At 40.2% G+C, this 15,808-nt stretch overlaps 1 protein-coding gene across 11 annotated transcripts in view; it reads left to right on the forward strand.

Moving 5' to 3' along the window:
* LOC117921553 overlaps nucleotides 1-15,417 on the forward strand; it is a 16,422-nt gene extending 1,005 nt beyond the window's left edge. The window contains exons 2-7 of one of the 11 annotated variants that reach the window (XR_004652386.1): nucleotides 1-611; nucleotides 713-816; nucleotides 1,069-1,130; nucleotides 1,268-1,390; nucleotides 14,439-14,545; nucleotides 14,646-15,108. The exon at nucleotides 1-611 is cut by the window's left edge and continues 29 nt beyond it. Coding sequence is in view for 3 of the 11 variants with exons in the window: in XM_034839476.1 (XP_034695367.1) it covers nucleotides 6,581-8,014 (1,434 nt within the window). In the remaining 8 variants the exon portion in view is untranslated. Of the gene's footprint in view, nucleotides 612-712; nucleotides 817-898; nucleotides 972-1,068; nucleotides 1,162-1,267; nucleotides 1,391-2,899; nucleotides 8,192-14,438; nucleotides 14,546-14,617; nucleotides 15,109-15,167 lie in introns of those variants that run through there. The other 10 variants (XR_004652385.1, XR_004652389.1, XR_004652387.1 and 7 more) reach the window with 10 other exon arrangements.
* Nucleotides 15,418-15,808: the final 391 nt, after the last annotated feature.

The raw sequence follows: 15,808 nt of genomic DNA on the forward strand, positions 1-15,808 counted from the left end.
CAGATGATTATTGGTTTACCAATTTCCTCATGATGTGAAAACCTTTTTTAATTATAGGATAACCATGGAGAATTCCTCACCTGGATGAGGAAGTATTAGAACAAATTGACTGATTCTGGAAAGGAGTCTAAGAAAGAGAGGAATTTGTAGAAGGTGTCATCTGGAATGACAAATACAATTGGTTTGATAAATCACAATAATAAAAAAAGGCAATTGATTTGGACATCCATTATTTGTAAAGTGGAATATCTTGCAAAGCCAATCCTTCTTCACAATTTCTTATGCATTTTGCTTATAAAAAATGGAAAATTCTTAGGCAGTTTCTACAATTAATCTTACGTGAGTGTATATTAATGTTAATAAAAAAAAAAGGGAAAATGTCAAATGAAAAAAAATAAATAAATCAGTAGATTATAAAGAATAAGGGAGAAGAAATTAGAAGTGCGAGAACTGAGAAGAAATAATGGAGAGGAGAACGAAGAGAGTAGAACCAAGGAGCATTCATGGAGATCTTGCAGGAGCAAAGTGAAGATGCTGAAGCTACCTATGCTAGGGTGAACTACCACTGATGGTTTAGAAGTCTGAGATGCTGTGGTCAGAGTTAGTGTTAGGTTTTTTTTTTCCTTTCCTTTGTTTTTACTCTCCATGGGTTGTTTTAGGTTAAAAGACGTCATTTTTTAAAAAAAAATTATTCATTTATTTATTGGTCTAGTCATCTCAGCAACAAAAACACCTCTGAGGCTTTCATCACAAGCTCCAGCGCATTGAAGGCGCATTGGTCCGGTGCATTGAAGGCGCACTGGAAGCGCGCCTTAGGTATGCTTGAACTCACATATGCCTTTTGTCACTAGATTTATTTATTTATTGAATGCTTAAATGTGTTTTTGGAACGCTCTAGGGTCAGCCTTGAAGCATGCCTCACTAATAAAATTAGAATTGCATTGCCGCTTGCTCATGATATTGGTGTGAAGGTAGAAAATAATTAAGGGATGAATTACCACTCTATGATTAGTGAATGATGCTAAATCATATTATATTGATTTAAATCTAATTCTTTTATTATTTTAGGAAAAATCCAAAACATGCTTTACAAATTAATGAACAGACATGAGCATCGAACCATTTAATAGGTATAGTTTCACTTTGTGCCAAATTTATCAAGTAAACTTATTATTTTAGTATGTCATCAATTCTCCAAAACAAGAATGGTGATTTAATTTTTGACTTGTTTCTTCTTTTGTTTTGCCTTTTGATGAATTTTTCACAGGTTGGTGAAGCTTGCAACTAGGGCATTTTATGACGATATAACAACCAAGGGAGACAACCAACCTAAGACTGGGAGGAGCGATAACCGGGGCATTGTTGTAGTGATGCTTGATGCTCTCACAAGGTTTTACTATTTTACTAATTTACTAATTTGATTTCTTCATTTTGTTAGTGAGACATGGAGCCAGAATGGGATATAATATTATGTTCTATGCTTGGTTCACTACCACGGTAGATATGGGATTGGGATAACAAGTTCTATGTTTGGTTCAGTACCAGGGTAGATATGGGATTGGGATATGTTATCCCACTAATAAAAACATGGAGGTTTGACATATGGTTTGGAGTTTGGAACTTGCAAGCAAAAAGTAATGTTAAAAATAGTTTAAATGCATTAAAGATCTCCATATCAAACACTGCAATAATACGGTAATATACAAATGCTTTACATGATAAATGATGAGTGAGTTGGACAATTTTGTGGGGAATTAAATAATAATGACTTGGGTTTACCTATCTAAAAAAAATAAAAAAATTGATGACCTGGGTTTGTTGCTAACATGTGCTACATAACGAATTATGAATCACATCTTTGTTTCTCATAGTCATCCTGATCAAAATATTATTGAAGAGCCCCCTTTCTTTTATGGTTAAAATTTTTTGTTTGTTTGTTTATTGTTACATGGAATCAAACCTGAAACCTCCATTATGCCTACCTAAACCCCTTGCCGCTCGAGTGAGTTGAATATGTAATATCATGGTTGTAAATCAATATGTCTAATAAAAAAAATGGCTGTAAATCAAAGACACCCAACCCAAGTTCCTACCAACCCCCAAGCTTCTAACAAACCTATCACATCTCCTTCATTTTTGCCTCCTAAAAACACACCAAATCTGGCTTATGCTTTCTCACTATAGACTTAATGACCATCCTTTTATTTGGGTCATGTAATCCTCTCACATTCTAAGATAAAATCCTAAGCTTCATAAGGGACCACAACAACTTGCCTTCCCGAATCCCCATCCCCTGCTTCTCTTCCAGCCATTCCGTCATAGTTAATAGTGCTAAAGAGCTTCTTCTAGTCTCTATCCTTCCTTGAACAGGATATTGTTCCCCTTTTGCTTACTTTCGGCTTACTAGCAGAGCACCTCCTGATCTCAATCTCCATAAGGATTCTCAAAATATCCTCTTCGAAACCTTCAATCGAAACCCCCATAGACTTGCAGAACCAAAGGAATTTCTTATTCACCCAAGGGGGTTTCTCCCTCTCCACTTCTCCTGCTACAGTGATCTAAAGATGTGGCGTCTCCTCTTTTGATAATTTGAATTGCTCATGTAAGATGAGAGCTTCTTTATTTCGATTCCTTAGGGTTACCGCCTCAACCCCTCTCCCCAAGTGGGTGACCCTATCGTGATATGGCAGAGTAACAAAGCGTCCATCCTTGAGAATCATACACAATGATGCACTCATTAACTCAAGCTTCAAAAGATCTTCAAACTCCCCCTCAATCTCCATTGTCCAAACATTCCACATAGAATCCCCCAAACCCGAAAGAGAAAGAAAAGAAGTGCTAAAAGAGTCCTCTCCCCCCCCCCCCCCCAAGAGCAGGAAAACATAGGGGTACGAACATGAAAAACACGTCGCCAAAGAAGCTCAGTTGAACCTTGGTCCCATAGGGGCATCTCCTATAGTGAGACTTCCTCGTCATAAGCTGGCTTTGGGAGCCCTAGTGAACAATCCCCGCTACCCGCTATTAATAGGGGAGAAACTTGGGCCAACTGCTTTTTAAACCCTCTCTTTCTTTTGTTCCTAATAGGAACAACCCAATACCCCACCTTTTTAGAGAAGCTCAGCCCACTCTCTTATTAAGAGACATAGCCCGAGAGAAACTAGGCTTCAGTGTGCTAGTAGGCCCACCCAGAGGAAAAAATTGTCTTTTAGTCTTCAACCTGGCCCACTTGGTCTTTAGGCCAAGTTATCCACCCTCGAAGATCCCTCCTTTGCCAAAAGGCTTCTTTCCTTCCAACCTTAAACCTTCAAAAACCCCACTTTTTCCAACGTTAGAAACCCCATTCACCTTAATGGCAACCTCTGGTAGAGAATCAGTAGCTTGACCTTCAGAGTCTTTTTGCATGGGGTTGACCTTGGACTTTCGAGGCACCAAGCCATTGTCCCTATCAACTGCAGCTATAGTAGGGATTCCTTCTCCATAGAAACCCTCATCCACACGCACCAAAGCGAGTGAATCAGTCCCCACTTCTTCCTGCTCAATGGAAACCTTGTTCATCGGCGCAACTCCTGTCTAGGGCTTCACATCAGTGGCTACCTATAAGGCGAAGAACCACACCAAGTCCTCCCACCACAATGGGATGGAAAAAGAAGCTAACCCTGCTATCACCTCTATTCTTCCGGGCACCTCACAATTTTCTATTCATATCAAAGCAATCATATCAAAGAATTTCTCTATGTGGGTTAAGGTATATATAGGTGGTGGTTATATGCATTTGATTTATTTCATAGAGTGGTTGGGTATTGGGTGAGGGAGGGAGTATTTTTTTGTACCCTCTTTTCTACTTCTTGCTTGTTTTATTTGTATGTGACCTATATACTCTTGTGCATTTTTTTAATACAATTTCTTACTTATCAGGAAAAAAAAACAACAATCATATCAAATAAATGAATCACATGAGAGAAAAATACAAGTGTACCTGAGCTGCCCCTTAAAGCGCTTTCATGAAAACATCAAAGTTAGTTTGACAAATAATACAACATACAACATGCAATTCATCTCATTCAAAAAAACTAAACAATAACCAAAGCATAGGAAAGCATAATCATACATGAATAGGTTTGCAAACTAAGCATGTCTATTTATAGAACTAAAAGGACAAAAGATGTGGGGGACATACTTGAATAGCATGCATAGTTTACAAGTTGCTTGCATATAACTTGAGGAGTTAGTTTATAAGCAATAATAATTAGTAAAAGAATAACATGATTAAAACCTCATATACTATGCAATATATATACTGCTTAAATGAAATAGCAAGAGTCTAAAGAAATATCAACTATCACATATGATACACAATACTACCCATTGTTAAGGTTAATTAATGTACAAGATAGCTATGAATGCCAAAATTAGGGATTAAGACAAAGTATGCAACAAAGGGGTAGAGTAGTAGCATCCATAAGAAAAATCCCAAATAAATATCTAGAAGCATTAATTCATCATATAAAAAATTAGGCAACATCCTCAATATGTCCATATCACAATACACAAGCCAAAGTCAAGTCAAGATGAGTCAATTAACTTCGGATTAAATAAGAAAGTGAGCATTGTACAGAAATTCTAGCACACAGTTAGAATAGAAAGATTCATAAAATAAATCTTAAAAATAAATCTAGAAGGGGAATTTAATTACACAAAAAATTAGGAAACCTCTTCTATGTATCTAGATATCATCCAATTGGCCAAATAATTTATTGAAGTCTCATTTCATCCCAGTTCACAAAAACATACAAGAAGGTCCAAAACAAGACAGAATTCCATGGCATGCATAAACCAATTTTTTTAATCAATCAAGAAGTGTAATAAAATCATATAAAAAATTAGAATTCATGTTCAAAAAGTCTAATTTACAAGAAAAACAATGGCAAGATTAGAAGGCACACGGATCAATTCTAAAAACAAGCAAACAACCCCTCTATTCAAATTCTAATTAATGCAATGGGTACAACAAGGGAAAACTAGTTCTCTCAGTTGGGGAGTCGGTTTTTAATGAAACAAGTGCCTTAAATTAACTTTAAGAAGTTTAGAATAAAGGAAAAATATCAAAACAAATTTACATAATCACCCACAAATTTATTTTTACAAAAATATTTCAAGTGTCCAAAATTGGGTGAAAATTGAACCCGCTAGAAGATTAATTTATATCTCCCATTTGAAAATTGTTTTTTGACTCAACTAAAATTCTAAAAACATTTTCAAGAAGTCCACAACACCGTACAAACATCAAAATAATTTTAGAAAAGCCTTAAGCCATTTGATTCTAATTTTTTATTCTGAAAGCCAATGAGTTGAACAAACAGTGGTAGTAAAGCTTTTGTTCGAAAGAAACAAAAAATTATTTGAATCCTTAACAGTCATCAATCAATGGAAATCAACAATCTGTGTGGCATATGCATCCACACCAACCAAAGATAAACCTAAATCTAAACAAGATGGAAGGAAAGGAAGAAGGTAAAGAGATGATCGTAAACAATAAGTGCAAAAAAAATAAAAGAAAAGAGAACATACCTCTCCTAGCCTCTCAAGACTTTACCTTTACCTCTCAAGATTTCACATTTCTTTTCAAGACCTCACATTTCTTCTTCCAACTCCACTTTTCAATGGCATGTGAGTCCACTTCTATGTGCAACTACCACCTTCTTTTCTTTTGAATCTCCAAAACGTCCACACCAAGAGAATCCTCCAATGAGGCTAATTCTGCACCTGAATCTTGTCACCAACTTTTCTCCTTGATAACGATTGATTTAGGAGAAATTGTCAACCCTTTCTCTTAGCTTTCCACATCTTCAAGAATCATCTTGTTTTAATATCTGTGGCAAAATTTATCCTCAAAAAACCTGAAAAAAACACCTAAGTGAACCTAACCTAAAAATGGTGCCTAAGTGACCTAAGCCTAGAAACATCTAAGTGAAGAAACCTAAACTAAACAAAAGGCCCTTGATGGTGGTTCAGAAAAATTAGGCCGTATGAGTGTCAATGGGCCACTAAGGGATGACCACAAGTCAAGAAAGAAGCATGGGAAAGCACCTAGTAGCACATGTGTTAAGAAAACAAAATGAAGGTTCTACACAAACACTTTTGTAGTTGTTCAACAATCCCTCCTATGTCCACTCTCCTCGATCTCGTCCCAAACAAGAGAGCTTGGTCATTATTTTCTTCAAACATATTTATGGTAAAATCCCTCCTTTTAGCCCTATCCAATCTACTAGGTCTTGTTCATTTATCTCCAACAAAATTCATATGGTATTTGTATGGCTAGTGACCAACAAGAAGATCAACACTAACTTACTATAATTGAGAAGTCCTCATGAATCCCTTAGTCTTAATCCTTATACTATGTGTATAAGGAGTGGCGAATCAGTCACGATATCCTAGAAACTTATGGAATGCATTCTCTTTGTCCGGCAGTGTGGTCAAAGCATAGAAGGTGGTTGTTGATGTCAATGATCTGTCTCAATCCTTTGGCTTGTGATTCTTTTGAAGATTGAGATATAGAAGAATAGTGCTTGTAGTGTTCGTGATGCCGGTATCCTCCCCTGGAGGTAGGTGCTGGTTCGGTGTCGAGTTGAAGACGTTTGAGATTAGCATAGAGGAGCACAAAGGAAAAGTGCATGGGAAAATCTGTGAAAGAGGCCCTAAGTTTTCTTCATGGATCAGATTTGGAGGGAAAGGTTTGTCCCTACTGTTAGAAGGGGTTGAGTCATGTTGTGGGCTAAAGGAAAGAGCTCTTTTCAGGAAGTTTTGGTCGGAAGGAAATAGAGGCTACTGTCTGGAGCTCCGTAGAAACAATGCAGGGCGTTTCTTGTTTTGTGTTGTTAGAGATGCAGAGAACAAGAGATTCTCCTTGGCTTTCCCTAAAGGAAGAGAGCTTGTAGGAGGATGGAAAGTTCTTGCTAGTAAGCTGAGAAGCTTGGGAGTCTCTCCCCTGCAATGGAATGGAGCTCTGATGGAAAACCTCACTCCTGCTCAAGCCCCTAGTAGTAGTATAATCAGAGGCTCTTCCTCTCTACAGGATTGCCCCACGCCGCGTGACGCCGTCTGGATAAAAGCTGAGAAAGAAGCTCTCGTTAGAAACGAGGAGTTGCTGGGCAGGTGCCTTGTGGGCTTTTGGAAAGGAGACTCTGACCGCTTCCCTAACCTTGCTTCCTTCGAGTCGTGGGCAAAAAGCTCCTGGTTCTTGGAAGGGAACCTTTGGCTGTCAAATCTAAGAGAAAATCTCCTCCTTGTAGAATTTGAGTTTGCAGATGAAGCAAAGAGGGTGTTTCAATCAAGAGCGAGATGCTTCAGAGGAAGAAGCTTCTGCCTAGAAAAGTGGAAGCCTTCTGTGGGTTGTTTTGAGGGAGACAGAGGGGACCCGCGCCTTGTTTGGGTCAGAATTCTTGGCCTCCCTCTGCATCTTTGGGGAAGAAGTCTCTTCAGAAAGTTTGGAAACTCTTGCGGAAGGTTCGTGGCTGTGGACGAAAACACAACCGAGCATCGGAACCTCAAGTGGGCCAGAATCCTCGTTAAAATCAGAGGATGGAATCACCCAAGCTCGCTGCAGGTTGTAGCTGGTCCCCTTTGCTACGCCTTGCAGCTCTGGTGGGAAGACGAAGCCTGCATCTCCACTGTGCTCCCCTCCCATGGAGCCGATGCTTGGAAGCTCGAGGATGATGAGGCGGCCCTGTCACGTGCCAAGGGGAGCGTAGGCGCCCAACCCTCACCTTCAGTCACACCGCAACCTAAAAAGCTACTCCCGCTAGTCATGGGAAGTCGTGCCCCTCCCTCGAACATGACTTGTGCAGCAGCCCCCCCTCCCATGCCTGCGACGTGGTCACAAGCTGGCGTAAGGGCACCATGGCCCATTCGAGCTTGGCCTGTGCCTTTCCTTTTGGGCCTGGGCTTGGGAAGGCCCAAGCCTCAGCCTCTTTGGGATCACTTAATCCCCTCGGCCCAGCCCCTTCTCTTGTCTTAGGGCATGAAAGCCCCATCTGCTCGCCGCGACGAAGGAAATGAGCCCCCGCTCCTTCTCCAGCCCCTGCTTCATCTCCAGTCTCCGACAAGCGCCCTCTGAAGGAAACGTTACCCTAAATGGATGCGCCGTCGCGTGCAAATGGGCCCCCCCCCCCAATCGGAGCTCGCAACCCTCAAGGTACGATCTCTCTGCCTCCGATCTCCCCGAGAGGGGAGTCCTCTTCTTCTACTCTTTCCTAGGGCTCGGGGCTTGAGAGGGAAAGGGATTCTTGTCCTGGTCTACTAGAGCCGACGCTTAGAGAGGCGGAAGCGACGCCAATGAAGGATGGGTCGACAGAGATCTCGAACCCTGATCTGGAACAAAACGAGGCGAATCAGAGAAACCTATCAGCTGCTCCTCCATGTGCAGAAGAATGGTCAGAAGGGGAGCTTTCCAAACTTTACCACTTTAGTAAAGTCTTAGGAATGCCTGTCGAAGGGCATGAAGTTGAAATCCTAGCCCTACTCAAGAAATTGAAGCTGAGCACTGGAAGTAGCACCTTTAACAAGAGAAGGGAAAAGAAAAAAGCTTGTATCACCCACTTCGAAAGAGAGTTAAAAAGATTGGAATGCTCTGTTAGTTATGGGGGGACATCAGGGATAACCAAAATATCAAGCCAGAGCTCCAGGGTTTTGATTCCAGTGGATTAATGAGAATCAAAATTCTCTGCTGGAATGTCCGTGGGCTTAATGATCTCGAAAAAAGAAAGCTATTCAAGGGTGTGGTGAGGAATCAAAAACTGGATTTGGTTTGCCTCTTAGAGACGAAGGTGAAAGAAATGTTTCTGCAAATGGTAAAAAGCGTGGGTGTAGGAAGATTTCTTAATTGGGCGTCATTGGACACTAGGGGAGCGGCAGGAGGCCTCCTTCTCTTCTGGGATAACAGAGTTATGGAGAATTTGGAGGTTGAAAACGGAGGGTATTCCATCTCTATTCGATTTAGAACTTGTGTTGATGGCTTCTCTTGGATTTTCTCTGGAGTGTACGGGCCAATGATTGGCAACGAAAAAGAAGATTTTTGGGAGGAACTTGGAGCCATCCGTGGCCGCTGGGATGACCCTTGGTGCGTAGGAGGGGACTTTAACTCTGTAAGATTCCCAGAGGAAAGAAGGAACGCCCCTAACCTCACAACTGAAATGAGGAGATTTTCAGAGGTGATAGGGGAGCTGGGGCTAAGGGATTCTCCACTGATCGGAGGTCCCTTCACTTGGATAGGGGGTTTGAACTCTCAAGCTGCCTCTAGGTTAGACCGCTTCCTGATTTCGAACCAATGGGAGGACCACTTTTCAGCCATCACTCAGTCAGCTCTACCTCGTCTGGTCTCCGATCACAGCCCCATAGTCCTAGAAGCTGAAGGTTTCCCCTCAGGAAAAAGCCCCTTCTATTTTGAAAATATGTGGCTGAAAATAGACGGATTCAAAGACCTACTAAGGAGCTGGTGGAATGGGTATTCTGTAGAAGGCTATAGCAGCCACTGCATTACTGAGAAACTCAAAGCACTTAAGAAGGACCTGAAAATCTGGAACAAGGAGGTGGTAGGCAACGTCTCTTCCAATAGAGCAGAGGCCTTCGCCCGCCTGCAGTATTGGGAAGCCAAGGAGAAGAAGAACCCGCTTAACCCTGGAGATATGGAGGCTAAAAATCTGGCTCTTGAGGACTATAAGAAATGGGCCCTTATGGAAGAAACTTCTTGGAAGCAATAGTCAAGAGATATCTGGTTAAGAGAATGCGACAAAAATACCAAATATTTCCACAAAATGGCCAATGCTAGGGCAAGGAGGAATTTCCTGTCTAAAATTAGAGTGAATGGGGTGACTCTCTCTTCCATTGAAGATATAAAAGATAGTGTTTGCAGAACCTACCAGTCCCTCCTCTCAGAATCTGGGGATTGGAGGTCTAGTATTAATGGCCTCATTTTGAAAGAACTGGGAGAAGGAGTGGCCAGCAGCTTGGAAGTGATGTTCTCTGAGGAGGAAATCTTTGCAGCCCTTAGTAGCTGCTGTGGGGACAAAGCATCAGGCTCGAACGGCTTCACAATGGCATTTTGGTTGTTTTGTTGGGACGTTGTTAAACCAGAAATTTTGGGTCTCTTCAGGGAGTTTTACCTCCACGGAACCTTCCAGAGAAGCTTAAACTCCACCTTCCTTTTACTCATTCCCAAAAAGGAGGGGGCCGAAGACCTAAGAGATTTCAGACCAATCAGCCTGGTAGGGAGTGTGTACAAACTACTAGCCAAAGTCCTAGCAAATAGGTTGAAATCAGTGATGGAGGAGGTGATTTCTGATTCTCAGCAAGCTTTCGTCCAAAAGAGACAGATTCTGGACGCTGTTCTTATTGCTAACGAAACCCTTGATTCTAGATTGAAAGACAACAAACCGGGTCTCCTTCTCAAGATGGACATTGAGAAAGCTTTTGACCATGTCAATTGGGACTTTCTCATGGAGGTGATGTCCAAGATGGGATTTGGGCATAGATGGATTAATTGGATGAAATGGTGCTGCTCTACGGCAACCTTCTCGATCCTCATCAATGGGAGCTCTTCGGGTTTCTTTCGTAGCTCTAGAGGATTGAGACAAGGGGACCCCCTTTCCCCCTATTTTTTCCTTTTCGCCATGGAAGCCCTTAGCCAACTATTGTCTTGTGCAAGAAATGGGGATTTTATTTCTGGCTTCAGAGTGGGAGGAAGAGGAAGAGAGGGGCTGATCGTGTCCCATCTCTTATTTGCCGATGACACCTTGATCTTCTGTGACGCCAAAGCAGATCAGCTGCAATATCTTAGTTGGACCTTCATGTGGTTTGAGGCGATTTCAGGATTAAAAGTCAATTTGAGCAAAACTGAGGCTTTTCCAGTAGGGGAAGGCATTCCTATGGAGACCCTCGCTTCGGTTCTGGGATGCAAGATAGGGAGTCTTCCTACCACCTATTTGGGTCTCCCCCTTGGAGCCCCCTACAAATCCACCAGGGTATGGGACACAATGGAAGAAAGATTCAGGAAAAGGTTGTCTCTCTGGAAAAGGCAATACCTCTCCAAAGGCGGCCGTCTCACTTTGTTAAAAAGCACCCTCTCCAGCCTCCCAACCTACTTCCTTTCCCTTTTTGTGATCCCTAAAAAGGTGTGTACAAGGCTTGAAAAGATCCAAAGGGACTTCTTATGAGGCGGTGGTGCCTTAAAGAACAAGCCTCACTTAGTAAGTTGGAAGGTTATCTATACTGCTAAAAAGGATGGAGGCTTGGGCATTCACAATCTAGCTATTTTTAACAAGGCCCTTCTTGGGAAGTGGTTGTGGAGATTTGCTAATGAGAATGAGTCCCTATGGAAGCAAATTATCTCTAGTAAGTATGACCTTCAAGATAGGGGATGGTGCTCCAAAGGCGTAAGAGATCGTTATGGGGTGGGGGTTTGAAAAGCCATCAAAAATGGTTGGGAGAGCTTCCGTTCTCACTCCCGCTTCCTTGTAGGGGATGGCACTAGAGTGAAGTTCTGGAAAGACTTGTGGTGTGATAACCAATCCTTGGAAGAAGCTTTCCCCACCTTATTTAATCTCTCTGTCAACAAAGACAGCTGGGTTGCTGAGGCTTAGGAGGAAGACGGAGTTGGGGGAAGCTGGGCGCCTCGTTTTAATAGACACCTTAATGATTGGGAGGTGGGAGAAGTTGAAAGCTTGTTAGGCAAGCTCCTCCCTATGACCATTAGAAGAGGTGTGAACAATTTGCTCCGGTGGAAAGAGAACAAGAATTGAACCTTTTCAGTTAAATCATTTTATAGCTCTCTCTCAAGGGGTATCAAAAACCCCTTCCCGGCCAGAACTATTTGGGTGCCTTGGGTCCCAATTAGAGCTAGCTTCTTTGGTTGGGAGGCGGCTTGGAGTAGGCTGCTTACCACTGATCGTCTGAAGAGATTCGGTTGGAGCATCCCCAACAGGTGCTTTTTGTGTAAAAATAAGGAGGAAACCATAGATCACCTTCTTTTGTTTTGTGAAAAAACCAAAATGTTATGGCTTTTGATTCTCTCACTCTTTGGGGTGCAATGGGTGATGCACTCCTCTATGAAAAAGAACCTCCTGGGTTGGCATGGTTCTTTTGTGGGCAAGAAAAGAGAGAAAGCTTGGAGACCGGCCCCCCTCTGCCTAATGTGGACCATTTGGAAAGAAAGGAATAGGAGGGTCTTCGACAATATTGAGAGGAACGACCAAGATATTAAGTCCATTTTTTTGTACACTTTTGTGAATTGGGCTAGGGTATATATAAAGGAACACACTTTCTCTTTGATAGATTTTGTAGATTGGCTAGCCACCACTTAAAGGTGAGGTTTGTTTGCCCTTTGGTGTTTTGCTTCTTTGTATCTTGGTATACTCCGTGTATACTCTTTCCTTTGCCTTTTGGCCTTTAATGAAAATACTTTACTTATCAAAAAAAAGGAGTGGTGAATCAATTGATCGTCTTTTTTCATATCATTCAATGACTTTGACACTTTGACATAGATTATTCAAGCTAGTTAGGCTTGGTAGGGTTCCTTCTAGGAGTACAAGTGATATGATAACAAGCTCCTTTAAAGGTTCAAGAAGCACAAATAGAGGCAAAATTGTTGGCAAATTGCATGCCTCTCTTTAATTTGAATAATATGGTGGGAAAGAAATGTAAGGATTTTTTAGGATAAGTAAAGAAGTACAAAGTTGATATGGGACTTAACTTACTTACATTCATCTTTTTGTGCCTTAACAACGTTAGGTTTCAAGGGCATTCCTTTCAATGTTATTCAACTTTATTGGAATTTGGTGTGTAAATAAAGGATTAAAATAGCAAAACTTGGGGCAAAGCTTTAGTCTCTTTTGTATATGTTTTGATCTCAAAGGAGAGTAGAACCACATTTCCTTCGTATTTTTTTGTGTGGTATATAGGAGAAATCTTATTCATTTGTTCTTTTTATCAAAGTTTGTTTATTTGGATAGGATTTCTCATCCTCCTCGTGTTTTTGATAAAACATTAGTACTAATGATAATGACATGATAAAACATTAGTACTAATGACAATGACAATGACCCGCTTCTACTTCAATAGGGGGTCTCTCTCTAAAGCGTATCATCAACACCACTTCCTAAGCAATGCCTTATTTAAAATAGCTAAATCTCTTATGCTCAAACTGCATTTCTTTTTGCTCATATACACAATTGAATGATTCACTAAATGAGGTTTTTTCTAATAGGCTCCCTCCCAAAAGGAAATCTCTTTGTATCTTTTCAAGTCTCAAACGTATCCTTCTTGAAATGAAAAACAGGGATATATAATATATTGGCAAGCTAGACAAAGTACTTTCAATCAATGTTAGCCTTCCACCCTATGAGAGTATTGTCTTTTCCACATAGCTAACCTCGTGAAAAGTCTTCTTTCTATTACCTCCCAAACTCCATGTGACTTAAAAGAAGCACCTAGTGGAAGACTCAAACATGAGGTAGGGAGCTTCCCCATTTTGCATCCAATAAATCTGCTAAATCTTCCCCATTCAAGAACACCCCATCCCCGTGACTAGAATAAGCTCATTTTTAGTTAGAGTAATTTTTAACCTTTAAACCATTGCAAACCACATAAGGGTCTAACTTATATTCATTTGCTCTTCACATGCATCACAAAAAATGAAGGCATCATCTCCAACTTTAGAAAACCAGTAAAGGTCTCCATCTCTAAAATGAACAAATAAAGAGAAAAATGATCTACTTGCCTTAACCTCTTGAACTTTGGAAAAAAAAAACCACTAAGAAGTTCCATTTAGCAACACAGAGAATCTTGTCTTTGAGATACACCATTGAATTAAACCAATCCATTTTTGCCCAAAACCCATCTTTTTGAAAACTACTAAGAGGAATTCCCAATTGACATGGCCATATGCCTTCTTTATATCTAGCTTGCAAAGCACTCCTCCCCTAGAGCTCTTCAATCTTGAATCTAATGCCTCATTTGCAACAATTATTGCAATTTGCATCCTATATTTGTTTACTCACCAAAGACCACCTCTCCTTTGCAGCTGATCTAAAGTTAAAATAGTTTCTCAACAAGCTTCCCATATATGTGTGTGTATATATATATAGAACTCTACTTTAGTCAAAACCATTAAATTGCAAATAACCCTCAGGGATCACTTTTGCTCTTTCCTTCCCAAGAAAAGAATAGAAGGATTTGACTGAAAATATACACTTGCATCCATCCATTCTATTATGTCTTCCTCATACATTTTGACCGTGTTTTTTTAAAAGCTTGATGTAAAAATGTTTTCTTAGTGCTCTTTGTATACTTCATGTGCACCTTGATGCACTCTTTCTTTGGCATGTGTTTATAATATCTCATCATTACTTATCAAAAAAAAAAAAACTTGATGTGAAAATCTGTTGCAGATATATGTTGTGAGGTATAGATTGCATCGTATGAAGAAAAAACTAAAAGATGAACTGGAGGACAAGAACACAGTTCAGGAGTATATATGCTCCACTTGTGGGAAAAGGTTAGCTTCATCCCCACTTTTTTTAAGTTTTTAACTAGTACATACATCTGGAATAATTACCTTATTCTGAAGGGAGCATTCCCTGATGGCTTATGTCCAGATACAATGCTTTAGATGCACTGCGACTGATATCTATGGAAGATGAATATTTTCACTGTGAAAGTTGCAATGGAGAACTTGTAGCGGAGAGTGACAAGTTAGCTTCTCAAGAGATAGGTGATGGGGATGACAATGCCAGGAGGCGGTGACATGAAAAATTGAAAGACATGCTTCAAAAAATGGTGTGATTTTTTGTGATTACTCCTTTCTTACCATGTTGATGATATTCATTTGCCTACCTTATTTTCTGATCAGTTCAGCTAGTGCAGGAATAAGTATTTTTTTCCCTGAAATTCCACAACAGCAAATCTATGTTTATAATCTGAAATAGGCATGGTTTTGTAACTAGTTCAAAGAGAAAATATCTTAATGGCTATGATTAAATAATGTTTTGGCTGTCTACCATGAGTCCCTTTTGCCCTGTGGGACAGAATGGGATGGACTGGGAAGGCTTTGGTAATCAACTGACGGTAAGGCAGTAACAATCTTTATTTTAATAGTGATGCTCTTAAATTACTTGCAGGGAACCCTTCATTTCATCTTATTCCTCAATAAATCAGCTAGTGCTCTCTGAGGACTCACCACATCGACATTTGTCATTTTGTCTCAATCTCGCCTCTCTGTTATGCATATATACTATCATAAATTATACATGAAACCCTGACAGCATGTAGTGCACAAGATCACTGGTCCCATTCAAGAACTCCAATTTCATACTTTTTGAGTATGCTTTACTAAATTGCTTTTGAAAATATCTGTCCAAAATTTTGAAATTATTGAGAATTTTGGAAAATTCCGGAGGTTGTTGTGGTTGTTGACATTGTTAATGTTTTTATTGCAATTCTATTCAAATGTTTCCTAATATTGATTGTTGTCTACGAAGTTTGACAATTTCTATTTTTCATAAGTTTACACATTATTGAACAGTGAGTTAGTGACCATAATCAATGATGTGTGGTTTAATGTCACTCAGACCAGAGAAGAAACATGGTTATTTGGTATTTTGACCACAAAGATTATGTTCAACTTGACTTAAAAAGTATGATCGAGAATAGGAAAAACAACAAAAGTATTGGATGAAACAGTCTTTGTCTTAGCATAATTGCCCAAGTAAAAAGAGTGGAAATATTTGTTGGTGGTTGAGTGCAATGCCTTTTTATTTTA

The sequence above is a fragment of the Vitis riparia genome, chromosome 1, assembly GCF_004353265.1.
Source record: "Vitis riparia cultivar Riparia Gloire de Montpellier isolate 1030 chromosome 1, EGFV_Vit.rip_1.0, whole genome shotgun sequence".
NCBI lineage: Eukaryota > Viridiplantae > Streptophyta > Magnoliopsida > Vitales > Vitaceae > Vitis > Vitis riparia.